At 44.2% G+C, this 16,936-nt stretch overlaps 1 protein-coding gene across 3 annotated transcripts in view; it reads left to right on the top strand.

Moving 5' to 3' along the window:
- Positions 1-16,936, top strand: part of LOC122940097 (receptor-type tyrosine-protein phosphatase epsilon) — a 214,584-nt gene that overhangs the window by 177,722 nt on the left and 19,926 nt on the right. For all 3 annotated transcript variants that reach the window (XM_044296443.1, XM_044296445.1, XM_044296446.1), the window contains 4 exons: positions 3,416-3,551; positions 4,893-5,042; positions 9,301-9,394; positions 11,849-11,925. In XM_044296443.1, the coding sequence (XP_044152378.1) occupies positions 3,416-3,551; positions 4,893-5,042; positions 9,301-9,394; positions 11,849-11,925 (457 nt within the window). The remainder of the gene's footprint in view (positions 1-3,415; positions 3,552-4,892; positions 5,043-9,300; positions 9,395-11,848; positions 11,926-16,936) is intronic.

Here is a 16,936-nt window from a genome sequence, read left to right as displayed (position 1 = left end):
CAGCATACAGTGTCTGTATAGAAGCAGATCTGTGTTGTGGGTTTTTTTTTTACACTAAACTTTATTAACAACATGACTTCACCTAGAGACATGCGACCATTTTACAACATCACCTACAGACAGGTGGCCATGTAAACAAAGACAGAAGTTAGTTACTGTAATAACCATAATAAAATCATGTTTCCACCACTAGTCCTATATACTTATCACATGAATGTGTCCTGTGTGCTGACCCAGCACATGTATGTCATGTAACACTGCTGCTTAACAAATGTCAGCGATTATTTGATATAAAGGGTGTCACATAACTGATGCCATGTTTCAGTTAGGCCATGGATACATTACACATAACTGATACATGGGCTATACCATCCTACTGCATATAGACGTCAACCGCCTGATGTAAGAAAGATATGTGTGCAGAATTTTAAATACATCTATATTAGAAAATTGTATGATTCCCTATTATATAAGCAAATAAAAATAAAAAAACTGGAATACCCCTTAAGCTAGAGATAAGTTATAAATTCATATTGCTGTACAACCAGGACACTTCAGACAATTCCTAAAGGCACAGCGACACCTGCTGGTCGGGAGAAGTCTTGCAGTGGGTCAGGCATCCTTGTCCTATTGAATTCAATGTGCACAGTCCTGAGAAGCTCAAGGTCACATACAAACATTGCAACTCTTTATTAAAACCATGGCAACCAAAAGGACATTTTTATGATATTTTCTGTACAGATAAAAGCTCGTGGAGCGCAGTACAATGTGTGAGCGAGATCAGGCATTTCCAATGTGTATATGGCCTGTGCTGCAGGAAGGATGAAGGGCTGGTTATATTTAGGGCTTGTTCACACGGCCGTTGTGGGTCTGTGGACGTATTGCGTCCCGTATACGGCGGGTCCGCAATACACGGTGTTCTGTCTGCGTTTTTTGCGGTCCCATTGAAATGAATGAGTCCGCATCCTATCCGCAAAAAAAACGGAATTGACACAGAAACAAAAAACATTCGTGTGCATGTAGCCTTAGGCCTCCTGCACACGACCATTTTTTTTTTCCGTTTACTGGCCGTTTTTTGCGTTCCGTATACGGTTCGTATGCGGAACTATTTATTTAAATGGTTCCGCTAAAAAAAACGGAATGTACTCCTTATGCATTCCGTTTCCGTATTTCCTTTCCGTTGAAAGATAGAACATGTCCTATTATTGCCCGCAAATCACGTTCCGTGGCTCCATTCAAGTCAATGGGTCCGCAAAAAAAAGGAACACATACGGAAATGCATCCGTATGTCTTCCGTATCTGTTCCGTTTTTGCGGAACAATCTATTGAAAATGTTATGCCCTTCTTTCTGCCCAAGGGGTAGTGTTTCAGCTCCACTTGCGCCCAGCCAGCATCAGCCCAACCGCCGTTTTGAAGCGCCGCCCAGCTCATCAATATTCACTTTGCTGGGCGGCTTCTGCTGTCCCCGACGTTCCGAGATCCCATAGCTTTCCACTGGGCATGCACGGGATCTCGGAACGTCAGGGACAGCAGAAGCCGCCCATCGAAGTGAATATTGATGAGCTGGGCGGCGCTTCAAAACGGCGGTTGGGCTGATGCTGGCTGGGCGCAAGTGGAGCTGAAACACTACCCCTTGGGCAGAAAGAAGAGCGATTCTATCAGGTTATAAAACATGAGTTTACTGTATTTATAAGGTGCACAGGGGGGATACTTATATGATTTGAATACACATTAGAAGACCTGTGCAGTCATCTATATAGCGAAATATGCTTATTGGGCCTGTCAGTGTCCCTTTAAAGACGTGTTTTATAGCATCTGCTTCTGAGTGCCATTTCTTGCTGAACGTTTTGTACCGTCAATCTAATCATACGTTTCCAAGAGGAATAACAGAGCAACTGCACAACAGAGAATTATATTGGGTTTTATCTCTTGCAAGTATTTACTAAAACAGACATATCAGGAGAGATTTGTGAAAGAAAGAAAAAGACTAGATTTTAAGTGCTAAAGGGGTTTCCCAGGCCCCTGATAGGGATAACCTCAGGATAGGTCATTAATATCCGATTGGTGAGGGTCCGACACCTGCCCCCCCCCCCCCCCCCACACTGATCAGCTGTTCCCTGCAGCCCCTGGGCACTGGCACTGACAGTTTGAATAGAACAGGGAGCACAGTGCTGTTCTAAGTATAGTGGCCGTGCTGGGTACTGCAGCTCAGTTCCCATTGAAATGAATGGTAACCCGGCATGGCCACTACACTTTAAATGGAGCTGTGCTTCCTTTATTATTCACAGTGCTAGCTCCATTGCCAGGGGCTGCAGGGAACAGCTGATCAGTGGGGGTGTGGGGTGTTGGACCCTTACCAATCGATTATTAATGACTTATCCTCATGATAACTCATCAATATCAAGAGCCCAAAAAGCCCCTTTTAAAACAGAATTCAGTGTCTGATTATTCTGAGTTCTGTGGTTAGTAGTTTGTGCAGTAATAATGCAATAAAGCAAAGGGAGGTGAAAAAATTCAGTGTAATAGTTCAGCTAAGGACACACTAGTGAAAACGTGTAAAGTAAAATGAACAGAAAAAAAAAGGAAGCTGAAAACAGGTCACGTAAATAACTTCCCTGCAGATGGGGTTAAAAGAAGTTGTGGTTTTTTTTATGTATTGCGCAACCACACCACCTACTGGCTGAATGTGAGTAATGCATCTTTCAGGCTTTTACACTGACAGTGGATTACCAGATACTGTATGTATGAGAGAATAAAGCTGGGGCTACACATCGCATGACTGAGGATCGCAGTGTAGCAGTGCAGCCACAGAAAGGGAAGAGGTCGCAACGCGACCACAACCCCAGAATCGCAAAGAATCCAACCTTGCTGGTATTTTTGCAATTTTGGGGTCATGGTCGAGGTGCTGCACTGCTACACTGAGATCCTTGCACCCCTCGCGCCCAAGGTCGCTGAGTAGCTTCAGCCTTAACCCCTTCCTGCCATACGCCATGTAGGTAGTTAGCCCACATGTACAGCGCTGTGATGGTGCGGGCTCATAGCGGTGCCTGCACCATTACTGGCAGGTGCCTGCAGTATTATGCAGCTGGCACACAACTGTCACTGCCAGGATTGGCTTTAAATCCAATCCCGGCAGTTTAACACTTTAGATGCCTGAGAGCGCTGTACTCAGCTATCTCCAGCAGTCCCATAGAGATGAATAGAGGGGCAGTGCGCATGGCCGATCTGTCACTCCATTCATTTCTGTTTCCCTGCGAGGTACGGAGCCCCTCCCTGTACTCATGATGGGTGGGGTCCCAGAGGTTTTGTGAATAGGGGATAACTTTAAATACTCCTTTAAGTGTTAAAGGGTTAGTTGGTGTGGACCCATAGGATCACGTTTATTTCACAGTCTGTGCTGTTCTCTGTATTTCAGCGCCGGTGTTGGCCGGACAGGCACATTCATGGTCATAGACGCTATTATAGACATGATGAACGAAGAAAAGAAGGTCGACGTTTTTGATTTTGTTTTGAAAATCCGTGGTCAACGCCCCCAAATGGTCCAAACTGATGTAAGAGAAATGGGTAACAATATGGATGCAGCCTATGTGCCATCACTAAAATGTTATATTCTGTGGTCCCTAACAGGTATCTAGCTCACCAGCTGTTGCAAAACTACAACTCTCATCAGGCCCCTGCAGCTGCTCGGACATAATGGGAGTTGTAATATTGCATCATCGGGGGGGTTGGGGGCACAAGTTGGAGACCACTTCTGTATACACAATGACATAGCGGTCCCCTATATTGGCGTGCGCAGAGACTGCACTTGGCTTGCAGTATACATAGTGGCCATCTGACACAGTACAGTAGATACCGTATGCATGTTGAGCACTTAAAGGGGCGGTCATCACTGTCAATCCCTGGGCCGTCATTGTTTTCTTAATGGGGGAAAAACAGCAGCAAGTCCGCAACAAAGGGCATATAAAGCCTGTTTCTTTAATGTGAACACCACGTTGATTTTGACAGGGCTCCAGCTTTGCTTTTCTGATACAAGTCCCCTTCGTAGACAGAGTTGAATGAGGAACTCCAGGCTTTTTGCAGCCACCACTAGAGGGCGCTTACTGCCTACTGTTTTATAAGTTCAATGTATCCACAGAATGTGGTAAGCTCCAAGCTGCCCCTAGTGGTGGCTACAGGAAGTAAGTTATCATGATCGAAATTTTGGTTTCAGGTTGTGTGATCATTTTTAAAAAAAAATTAATGCTTTTGGCTAGAGATATTATTCAGGTTTTTTTTTTAACACTGCCACCTACTAGACTAAAATTGCTTCTCTAAAAAAAAAGGTTGCAATCGATACAGCTAATTGACATAGCTAACCTGCTTTCAAAAAGTTGTGTAAAATCACGAAAAGTTGCAACTCTATGTGCAAAAATGAAGTACGCCAAAATTCCCCTTATGTCTGTGCAGGGGATTTGGAACTTCTTCACTCCGTATGGCTTTAGAGTTTTTTTTACGGATTCTGCTGCAGTTCCCCAGTGGGTAATCTTTTGCATTAAGCCCATTTTACACAGCTCATGCACACGACCGTATGTATTTTGCAGTCCGCAAAAAACGGATCCGCAAAAAATACGGATGACATCCGTGTGCATTCCATATTTTGCGGAACGGAACAGCTGGCCCTTCATAGCACTGTACTATCCTTGTCCGTAATGCGGACAATAATAGGACATGTAATTTTTTTTTTTTTGCGAAACAAAAATACAGACATACGGAAATGGAATGCACACGGAGTAACTTCTGGATTTTTTTTTTGCAGACCCAATGAAGTGAATGGTTCAATCTCATGTACAGGTATCTTCAGTACTTCCAAGCCTTATTAATTTGATGGTAACGTGATGTTCTGTCTCTTTCAGATGCAGTATTCATTCATTTACCAAGCCTTACTAGAGTACTACCTCTACGGCGACACAGAACTAGATGTGGCCTCATTAGAAAAGCACCTTCAGACATTGTACAGTCCGGCACCGCCCTTTGAGAAAGTTGGTCTAGAACAGGAGTTTAAAGTAAGTTGTTCCATATCTGAGGTTAACATCATTTGCTATGGGAGGGGAAATAGTAGCTATATGTTTTTTGGCCTTATTGGGGTAAAGTAAAGCAAGCATGCATTGCCAACCTCCATTCATTGCTATGGGACTTCCGAAAATAGCCAAGTGCTGGATCGGCTATTTTCTGAATTCCCATAGCGGTGAATGGAGAGGATGCGGCACATGCGTGGTGTTCTCTCTGTTTACTTTGAGGTCCTGTTCTATTCTTTGAGGTGGGACCCACACCCATCTGGTCTATCCTATCGAAATGTCTTACTTTTTTTTAGATGGGACAACCACTTTAAAGCTGCCTATAGCATACAATAGCGATCAGAATCAGATATTCTTCCTAACTCCCCATACACATGCAGGCTCAGATTAGCCAAGGGTGCATGCGTTTTCAGTTGGGAGAGAGGAATACGCCTCTTCTGGCAGTGGATTATCTCCCGAGGGAACCAAGTGTCAGGAATGTTAAAATCAAACATATCTGATCTGGTCCCCATATTTAGCCGATCCTAAAGAAATCATCAGGTTTGGTTGCCACCTTAAAGGGGTTGTAGGGGTTCAGAGCTGAACTCGGACATATCCCCTTTTTCCCCCCACTCAGCCCCTCTGACATAAGCATTGAAGCATTTCATGCTCCGATGCTTTCCCTGTGCTGTATTCCGCAGGGCAAGGGTTTTTTTGTTTACGCTTGGCGGAGGCTGCTTGGCGGAGGCTTCAGCCTAGCAGTGTTCCATGTGATTACATCGCCAGTGATGGCCAGGCTTTAGCGCTGCCCTAGCCATTTTACGGGTTAGGGAAAAAAAATATGAAATAAAACATATACTTATTAGTTTTAGCAATAGTATAGCTGACTATGTGTAAGGCTATTTTCACACTAGCATTTTTGCTGGATCTGGCAGGGTTCAGCAAAAACGCTTTGTTTACTTATAATACAACCATCCTTATCCGTTATGAACGGATCCGGTTGTATTATCTGTAACATAGCCAAGACGGATCCGTCATGAACTCTATTGAAAGTCAATAGGGGATGGATCCATTTTCTATAGTGTCAGATTGTGTCAGAAAAAACGGATCCGTCTTGACCCACGATGCAAGTCAATGGGGACGGATCCATTTTCTCTGACACAATCTGACGAAAATAGAAAACTGATCCGTCCCCCATTGACTTACAATGGAGTTCATGACAGATCCGTCTTGGCTATGTTACGCATCCCAGGAGTTTTGCTCTCCGGTACGAGAACGGAACGGAATGCATTTTGGAGCATTCCGTTCTGTTTAGTTACGTTTTGTCCCCATTGACAATGAATGGGGATAAAACTGAAGCGTTTTTTTCCGGTATTGAGACCCTATGACGGATCTCAATATCGGAAAATATTAACGCTAGTGTGAAAGTAGCCTAAAATTGCAAATGTACACTCCTTTTTTTTTTCTTTTTTTTTCATAAAATGTTTTTAAATAATATAAGTATTCTTTTTAGTAATATCTAGTATAGCATTTATTGTGTGCAAAATATATAAACATGTATATTTTTTTCATTTATAAAATTCTTTTTAGAAAGCTAAAAGCTTAAAATGTCCAAATTTAACCTAGATCAAGACCTTAGAATGTCAATGTAAAAAAGTCACTTTGAAGAAGTTTCTAATGATTTGGCACTGTACAATATTTTTTGTAACCGTACGGTGCCATATAACCTGAAATAGAAAAAAAGGCCTCCAAAATGCACTCCAGTCCCTTTGAAGTCTTTCTGTGAGCCCTGCCAGTAGCGTTCATTTTCACAATATAAACATACTGTAATGGTTTTAGAAATGCTTGAAATGTATTGAAATCTTTTTAACAGTTTGAAAAAAATCATAAGAAAGGGAAAATATGCATCCTTTCAGAATTTTCAGTTTTTCCTTCAATTAAATTTTTTTATCTGTCATCTAATGGCACAAAAGGAAGAAAAATATCAAATACATGTAGGTTGGCTCAAAAATTCTACAGTTATATACGCCCATTGCTAAAACTGAAAAATTGTCCTGGTAAGGAAGGGGAGTAAACACTCTGGTAATAAAGGGGTTAACAGCAGCTCAGGCAAGATCGCCATCATTTACAGAAAATCAAAGAGAAAAATCTACAATCAGAAAATAAAAACATATTAGAAAAAAAACAAATGTATTTCCTTTTAAAAGGGTTGTCCAGGATTAAATAAAGATAGCTGCTTTCTTCCAGCAATGAATGGACTTGAGCCGCAATACCACACATTTCCAGTGGACAGGTGTGGCACTATTTTCGGAAGACAGCAGCCGTGTTTTACGAATCTTCAACAACCCCTTTTATTTGCCCTCACATGGTTGCCAGGCATTTTTCCATTTTCATTGTGAGCAGTGATTTTTATGTAATCTCCAGCCAACAAAGGCAAAGCAGCTGCCAGTGTATAGAGGTGCACCGCGTACACTGTATAATGCTGAGTGCGATTTATTGTTAAGAACATGTGAAAACGTGAGTGGATGCAGGCCACACGGAGATGGTGCGATGTGTGGGCAGCTCTGCGGTGACAGTAACCTTGTTTCCATGACGATAGAACGCTCATCAGATGGTTAAATAAGGCTGTTCTCGGCTATGTACATACAGAGAAGACAATGTAGTCTCTTCAGTTCTACATCTGGAGAGCATACAATGTATTCAGGAAGTCTTCAGACACTTTTTCCACATTTTGTTATGTTACGGCCTTGTGCTGAAATAAAAATAAAAAAGTACAAATTCTCCCTCATCACCCTGCACTCTATAATGAGAAAAACGAAAACAGAATATTGGAAATCTAATATTTCCAATACCTACTCTGCCCCTTGTGAAACTTACGCAATCCAAGATGACAACACTTTTAAAGGGGTTCTCGGGGTTCTGCGGGCTACAGATAATGATGACTTATCCTTCGGGAGGGGTGTCTAAGGCCTCTTTCACACTACCGTTTTTTTTTTTCCGTTTTGCGGTCCGTTTTTTGCGTTCCGTATACGGAACCATTCATTTCAATGGTTCCGCAAAAAAAGGAATGTGTTCCGTATGCATTATATTTCCGTTTTTCCGTTCCGTTGAAAGATAGAACATGTCCTATATTTGGCCGCAAATCACGGTCCGTGGCTCTATTGAAGTCAATGGGTCCGCAAAAAAAACGGAACACATACGGAAATGCATCCGTATGTCTTCCGTATCCGTTCCGTTTTTTGAAAATGTTATGCCCAGCCCAATTTTTTCAATGTAATTACTGTATACTGTATATGCCATACGGAAAAACGGAACGGAACAGAAACTGAACCACAACGGAAGCAAAAAAACGGAACAACGGATCCGTGAAAAACAGACCGCAAAACACTGAAATGGACATACTGTAGTGTGAAAGAGGCCTAAGAGTGTATGGTGTGCAGGTAGAAGCCTCCCTATACTGCAGGGATGCCCAACCTGCATCCCTCCAGCTGTTGCAAAACTACAACTCCCAGCATGCCTGGATAACCTACAGCTATTAGGGCATGCTGGGAGTTGTAGTTTTGCAACAGCTGGAGGGCTGCAGGTTGGGCATCCCTGCTATACTGTGTAGTTTCCTGTGTTTGCCCCTAAGCCCAAAACAGCTGATCAGTGGGGGTCCCGGGTGTTAGCCCCCCACCAATCTGATATTGAGGGCCTATCTGTAACATAGATTATTAATATTTGTAGCCTGGAGAACCCCTTTAAGAACTGACAGTCCAGATAGACTTGTACTAACCAGCAGGCCTGCTCTCATGATTTTGCCCCACAGCTCAGTTTGTAGCTGGTTGTCATTGAAACCTCTCTACTCAAAACGGGGAGGAACGTATCACTCCCTGCACTCCAGAATTCTGAAAAAGTCAAAAAATAGGGCTTACTTGAGCCAAAATTTGGGATTTTTTGCATTTTACATCACAATGTCAGATTGGTGGTGGTCTGACACCCGTAACCCCCCAACAATCAGGTGTGGCGGGTAGGCGCCGGAAACTATACAGTGGATAGAACCAGAAACACAAGGGTGCCAGACTGCTGATTGGTGGCGGTGCCACACATCTGATATTGATGACCTATCCAGATGAAGTCTTGGAAAACCCCTTTAAGCACTAATGACCTATTCGTAGGATAAATGATCAGTGTATGGTTGGCATGGGGCCCAATCTCCAGGTACCATATACATATACGTATAAGCATTCCAGAAGTATATTCATTAAATTTGTTTCTTTATTTGCAGAAACTAACAAATGTTCGAATAATGAAAGAAAACATGAGGACGGGGAACCTGCCGGCCAACATGAAGAAGGCCAGAGTCATCCAGATTATCCCATGTAAGTCTTATTGTAATTGACAGATTGTGCCATTGAACTCTATAGAACATCTGTCTTATGTATTACAACCAGTCGGAAGTAAGGTGTTATTATATCTTGGGGTGATATTTGAAGAGAAGGATTTATCCGCTGCAAAATGATAAAAATTATTTGGTGGACAAAGAGAAGCAAATCAAGAGCAGGCAAAGAATGGCCCTTTTAGATTTTTGGTGGGGTCACCTTCTAGTCGTGGACTCAGAAGCTGAATGATAGCGGTTTGGCCCATAGCAGGGACTGGTGACATCATGGTGAAGGACACACATTTAGCTATAGTCCTTTTCTGTCACTTCTCCTGACCCTGACATCTCTGTTTCTATGGGACTGATAAAAACAGCACTCTGTCAATCCCACAGAAGTGAATGGTGGACCATCATGTGCACGACTGCTTCATTGAGAAGGTAACTGGGGACCGGTTTTACTAAATACTTATATTTCCCGTGCGATAACAATCCTGGGGCATCTATTCTTATGATTCTATGTTGTGGGACTTCTTTATTATTCCTGCTCGAAGTTATGAATGAATTGCTAGCCGTTTGCAATGAAGGTCCAGATGGGTGTTACCAGTTGGGGGAGGGGGGGTATCCCTGCATAGTCTAACACTATCCAGTCAGCGCTGCCAGAGTCAGACTGTGCAGGGACACACTGGTAACACCCAGCTGGACCTTCATTGCAAACTGCTAGCAATTCATTCAGAACTTTTAGCAGGAATAATAAAGGAATAGCGCAACACAGAGTCATAAGAATAGATGCTCCAGAATGGTTATTACATGTGGAATGCAAGTGCAGTGTATTTCCTAAAACCAGTCCCAGGTTACCTTCTCAGAGCAGCGGTAGTGCACATGTTGGTCCACTGCTCCATTCACTTCTGTGCTGTTTATATCAGTCTCATAGAAGTGAATGGAGCAGTGGAGGATCATGCATGCACTACTGCTCCATTCAGAGAGGGGAATCACTGACCCACTGTTCTGGGAATCACTAGGGGTTCCAGCTATTATTCCCCTGCTGTCTGATATTTATCACCTATCCTAGAGGATGGGTGATCAATGCTTTTCATAGGATAACCCCTTTAAAATCCAGTTCTGTGATTGTGAAGCCAGAATCGGACTGTCTGGGTTGTCGGTCTACTTACTAATGTATTTTCATTATCCATATTGCTTCCTTTCCTTGCCCCTGTTCATTTTTCCGCCCAATTATATATTGCTCGTTGTCAGTGGTGGCCGTGCTTGCACCAGGGTTGCCAAAAGTCCAGAAATTTGGCAACTAAAAATAGGCATTTTTTTTCCTGTGTCCGTAAAAAAAATTGATGTGTGTCCGTAAAAAAAATTGATGTGTCCGTGATTTATTTTTGAGGGTGGTGCTTCTTAAGTAAATTATTTTGGTGGTAATTATTATCATTTTACAACTCACAGTAAATGCTGGTAACGAGTTCTTATCAGTATATTGAGCTATAGACATGAATTACTTATAATCATTAAAATGATTTTCCAATTTGTCTGTAAAAAATGTTGGCTGTCCATGATTTTTGGATAACTTGTCCAGAAAAAAAGAAAAATTCTGGTTGGCAACCCCGGCTTGCACACTGTTGGAAAAAGCTCCAGCATCTCTAGTGGCTGTGACCACGGGTGCGCATATATGCACGCATGCGCAGCGGCTCCCGGACACCTCGTAACTGCGCAGGTAGTTTGTGTAGAGCAGGGATGCCCAACCTGTGGCCCTCCAGCTGTTGCAGAACTACAACTCCCAGTATGTCTGGGCAGCCTACAGCTATTAGGGCATACTGGGAATTGTAGTTTTGCAACAGCTGGAGGGTTCCAGGTTGAGCATCCCTGGTGTAGAGTATTCCAGGGCATGCGCAGTAGCCCTGGCGCTGTTCTACGTAGAAAGAGCAGATAAAGGCTGTTGAACTACTGCAAAGGGGAGGAGAGGGTGGCACAACAACACTTACCATAGTTAGCTGGTTGTCACGATGTGGAGCACCAAAGCTGCTAATGAAAATGATACTTTAGCAGCCGCGGAGCGTGCATGCACAGGCAAGAGCCGGGATTACATCATCCTAGCGCCGCTTGCCTGTGCCATCAATCATACTTAGTGACCACCCCCCTACAGTGCAGATAGTTCAGGGCTAGTGAACAGCAGCAGCCCTGAACTCATGAGGTTAGGCAACCCCTTTAAATAAATGACTTGGTGCTATTCACAATTACTCCTTGTGTAATTATAAGAATAGTTTACATTGAGATTTCAGGGGGCATGCACTTGTACAGATGGTGGGTGGGCCCTCAGAATCGTTTCCTCTGTTGGACCCAAGGTACCTCAATCAGACCCTGTTGGTAGGAAGCCAACCTGATGCTAAGATTTGCATTAAAATACTGTACTGTCAGCATTTTATATCATTTTCTGTTGTTTAATCCTTATCAGATGACTTCAACCGAGTGATTCTGTCAATGAAGAGAGGGGAAGAATACACAGACTATATCAACGCTTCCTTTATCGATGTACGTACCATATAGTAAGCCACATCTTGTAAAATGCACTAAAATCTATAACAACATTGTCATGTGGGAACTAATATAAAATGGCTGGTATAGATAAAGAACATTTCCATGTATTATCTTTCATCTGTAACTCTGGGTAAAACGTGAAAATATGGAGCTGTTGCTTTCAGGCTGCCCATGTAGTATCACCGGAATCACCCCTTCAAGTGTCCTAGATAAAATCTACAAAAAAGTTGACTAATTTAAAAAATATCTTTTAGTACATACTGTATCTAGTGTGGACCCTGAGTTACAGCCTGTATCTTTTTGAGCTGTATTTACAGTGTTTCTGGTTGCTACTGGAAACAGTCGACAAGCTTGTTGACAGACACACCCTAATGTATGGCAATCGATGACACCTCTGTGTCTAGCGTGTGCTTGGCTGTAATCAGAGTAACTCTTCTCTCTGCTGACACTACATCACATTGTGTGTACTCATTTCTCCTATGTTTTTTTTATGAACATGCGGCACCAGCAACTAGGGATGTTTCGATAGCAAAATTTTGATTCGATTTTGATACAATAAAAAAGTATTGCGATACTCGATACCATTCGATACCACGCAAAAAAAAAATAAAACACCAAAGAAGCAGCGTGCATTCCGCATTTTATGGAACGTCCGGCCCATAATCGAACAGTCCGATCCTATTTTTGGGGGGGACAAGGTGAAAAAAAAATGGCGAATCGCGCGTATTTTTTTTTTCTGTTACGCCGTTCACCGCATAGGAGATATTTTTTTAGATTTTAATAGTTCGCACTTTTTTGGGTGTGGCGATATGTAATATGTTTATTTATTTCTTGTTTATATATTTTAGATGTAAAATTGGGAAATGGGGGTGATTTAAACTTTTTTTTTTTTACTTTTTATTTAATAACTATTAGCCCCCTTAGGGGCTAGAACCTGGGATCTTTTCATCCCTTGTCCTATTCACCCTAATAGAGCTCTATTAGGGTGAATAGGACTTTACACTCTCCCTGCTGCCCTGTGCATCGTACACACAGCAGCAGGGAGATTACCATGGCAGCCAGGGCTTCAGTAGCTGCCACGGTAACCGATCGGAGCCCCAGGATTACACTGCTGGGGCTCCGATCCCAACTGCCACCAATGAGGAGGAGGAGACCCTGTGGCCACTGCCACTAATGATTATAATACTGGGGGGTTTGGGGGGGGGGGCGCACTGTGCCACCAATGTTTTTAGTACTGGGGGAAAGGGGGGGTGCACTGCGCCACCAATGAAGATAAGTAACTTTTTAATACAAATACAGGAGGCGGGTGCCGGCTATGACAGGGTGCTGCGATCCGCACCTGAGGGGTTAACTGCCGCGGATCGCAGTGCTCTGTCATAGAGGTCGGGTGCCAGCTATGTAATTCTGCCGCTGGCACCCGCCGCCTATATTTGTATTAATGGGTGAGTTATCATCATTCGTGGCACAGTGGCCACAGCCTCTACCCTCCTCCGCCCCTCTCTCTTCTTATTGGCAGCAGCGGCACAGGGGGGAGGGAGGGAGAGACTCCTTCTCCCCTGTGCTGCTGAGGAGAACATGGCATGCCCTGAGAGCAGTGTGCGCCATGTTCTCTGATACTAGACTGCACAGTAGCGCAGCCTTGTATCGGTAAATGTAAAATCCCGGTATCGAATCGATACCGTACAAAAGTATTGATTGGGTATCGATCATTTGATACCCGCTGCAACCTTACCAGCAACCATTGATTCAACAAGACAGTGTCCAGGGTTTAGCCTTTTGCAGCTTTTAGGCCATAAAGAAATTGGCCATGGAATTGACAAGTCGCCCTCATTGAAAAAAATAACAACGCTGCATTCAACAGCCGGCCTTGCCCATGCTGCAGACCGCAAATTGCGGTCCGCAATGCACAGGCACCAATCATGTGACACTTGAATGGGGTCTGCGTTCTGCATCCGACGGTCCGCACTACATTTTTTGCGGTGTGGAGGCACGGACAGAAAACCCATGGAAGCACTCCACCGTACTTCTGTGGGCTTCTAATCCGTTCCTCCATTCCGCACCGCACTGTTTCTCCCGGATTGCTGTTTGCAGGCCACAATACGGGGACGGCCGGGCAACGGCCGTGTGCATTAGCCCTATATTACAGAAAAATATGCAGTATCGGCAGGCACTACTAGTGGAGTCTTGGAGACGACATTTCAGCAAGATAATGCAATGTAGCCCTATTCTTAAAGGAACACTAAACAGAAAATGCACAAAAACTTTCCCAGGACTTCCTTTCTCAATCTCCTCCTTTCCTTGCCTCCTAATTTGTCTCATATTACAAACCTACAAAAAACCTCTCTGTCTAACACAGACAGAATCTAAGCCCACCTAGAGAGAATCCAAATGTCATAACAAAAGCATACGCGGCACGTTCCCATTCACTTTTATGGGGAGCCGGCTTGGTGGTGGCCAGACCGGAGTCCTCCAGCCACCACCTTGCCGGGCTCCGTTCTCGATTATAGGTGCGGGTCCCAGCGGTGGGACCCCACTTATAAGACAATGGGGGCATATCCTAGCGATTTGCCCCCATTGTCCATGATGAGACAACCCCTTTAACATCACGTTTCTCTGTATCAGGTGCTGATTTTTCTCCAAAAACCGTTCCAGGTTATCTCATCACAGATCTTAAAGGGTTTGTGCAAGGGTTTTATATTGATGACGTATCCTCTTGATAGATCATCAATATCTGATCACCGGGGGTCTGGCACCCGGCTCCCCTGCCGATCCCCTGCAAGCGCAGCCTCCTCTTCATTACACTACATGTCGTCTCCCTTGTAGTGGTGGCGTAATGTAATTAAAAGTACTTGCTCCATTTAAGTGAACGGAGCGAATACTTGTCATTACTCTTGGTTCTGAGACGACGGGGAGTGTAATGAAGAGGGAGTAGCGCTCAAAGAGCTGATCGGCAGGGGTGACGGGTGTTGGACCCCCGCCGCTCAGATATTGATGACCTATACTGAGGATAGGTCATCAAAATAAAACCCCTGGACAACTCCTTTAATATCTGCCCTCATGGGTATTGGCATGATCATTGTATGGCTGCAGTGGCATAAAAGGGCTGGACAGGCTACCCGTCAGTGCAGGGATATGCTCAAACATCTGTGCAATAATAGGTTAGAGCAGCAGGAATAGTCAGTGAGAAAGCCGTGAAGCCAAGTAGACGGCTCACATAATGCAAGGGGTTAACCAGGATTGGCTATACTTATGTAAATATAGTGGAGACTGTAACATAAGGGCTTGTTCACACGAACGTAAGGGCTCCGTGGCCGTGCTGCGGGCCACATGCGGCGGTTCCGCAATACACGGGTCACCAGCCGTGTGCATTCCACATCACGGATGCGGACCCATCCACTTGAATGGGTCCGCAAATCCGGACCCATTCCGTGCTTCCGTTCTGCAAAAAGATAGAACTTGTTCTATCTTTTTGCGGAACGGACGGATCGCGGACCCCATTCAAGTGAATGGGTCTGTGATCCGCATGCGGCTGCCCCTCAGTCGGTGCCTGTGCATTGCGGACCGCAATTTGGGGTCCACAGCACAGGCACAGAGCCCTTATGTTTGTGTGAACAAGCCCTAATGAGGAAGTTCCTGATGTTGGGTCGCTCTCCCCGGGTGTGCGGCCTCCTCCTTGTCCTTATGACTCGAGTGCCGACATGTTTTTATCTTTCTTCAGACATTTAGAGCAAATGTAGACATAATAGAGTCTAGAGGGGGGAGAGTGCTGGATCATCCACAGGTTTCTAGATAAGAAATATTCATGTTCTTGAGGTGGTCGTGCATGTTATAGCAGGTAGCAGTTCCTGTAGTGTTCTGCGGGGTGATCCAGGGGGCTAATGTGTTGTCAGGCGCCCGTAGCCGTCTGCTTTCTGTAGATGGAAATTACACGGCTGTGATAGATCGTATCTTGGCCAATTCATTTTGTGCACTCCCGCGAGAGAAGCAGTGAGTAGGTTACCAAAAGTTATTTCCCCTTTTTCTTCTGTATAATAAGTGACATTCGTGTTTGGCCAAAAGTCTATGATTGTGTCAGGATCTGTACGGGAAAAACTGATGTTCTGTCATTTCTTTTTTTCATGCAAGCTCCATTCATTTCTATGGGGCAAGAGCTGCTTAAAAAACGGAAAATATAGAAAATGCTGCGATTTTTCCTCCATGAAAAGATGATCAGTGAAAAATGGTGCTTATGTGCACGGACCCATTGAAATGAATGAATGGGTCAGGAGTCAATTGATTCAACGTGTTCTGGAAAAAAATCGCAGTATGTTCTATGCACATGACCGTTGTGTGCATCCGTGTCCGTTGTGCCGTTTTCCGTGATTTTCTGCGGACCCATTGACTTTCAATGGGTCCGATGAAAACTCGGAAAATGCACCGTTGTTCATCCGCGTCCGTGATCCGTGTTTCCTGTCCGTCAAAAAAATAGGACCTGTCCTATTTTTTTGACGGACAAGGTTCACGGACCCATTCAAGTCAATGGGTCAGTGAAAAAACACGGATGCACACAAGATTGACATCCGCGTCCGTGATCCGTAGCCGTAGGCTACTTTCATACAGACGGATCCGAAGATCCGTCTGCATAAAAGCTTTTTCAGAGCTGAGTTTTCACTTCATTAAAACTCAGTTCCGACAGTATATTCTAACACAGAGAGTTCCGATCGGAGTCCCAGTTTAATCACTGGGGCTCCGATCGGTAACCATGGCAACCAGGACAGTACTGCAGTCTTGGTTGCCATGGTTACTTAGCAATATTAGAAGCATCATACTTACCTGCTGCGCTGTCTGTGACCGGCCAGGCGCTCCTCCTACTGGTAAGTGACAGATCATTAAGCAATGCGCCGCACAGACCTGTCACTTACCAGTATGAGGAGCACCCGGCCGGTCACAGACAGCGCAGCAGGTAAGTATGATGCTTCTAATATTGCTAAGTAACCATGGCAACCAAGACTGCAGTACTGTCCTG

Source organism: Bufo gargarizans, chromosome 6, assembly GCF_014858855.1.
Source record: "Bufo gargarizans isolate SCDJY-AF-19 chromosome 6, ASM1485885v1, whole genome shotgun sequence".
Taxonomy (NCBI): Eukaryota; Metazoa; Chordata; class Amphibia; order Anura; family Bufonidae; genus Bufo; species Bufo gargarizans.
This window is presented reverse-complemented; position numbering and strand designations above follow the sequence as displayed.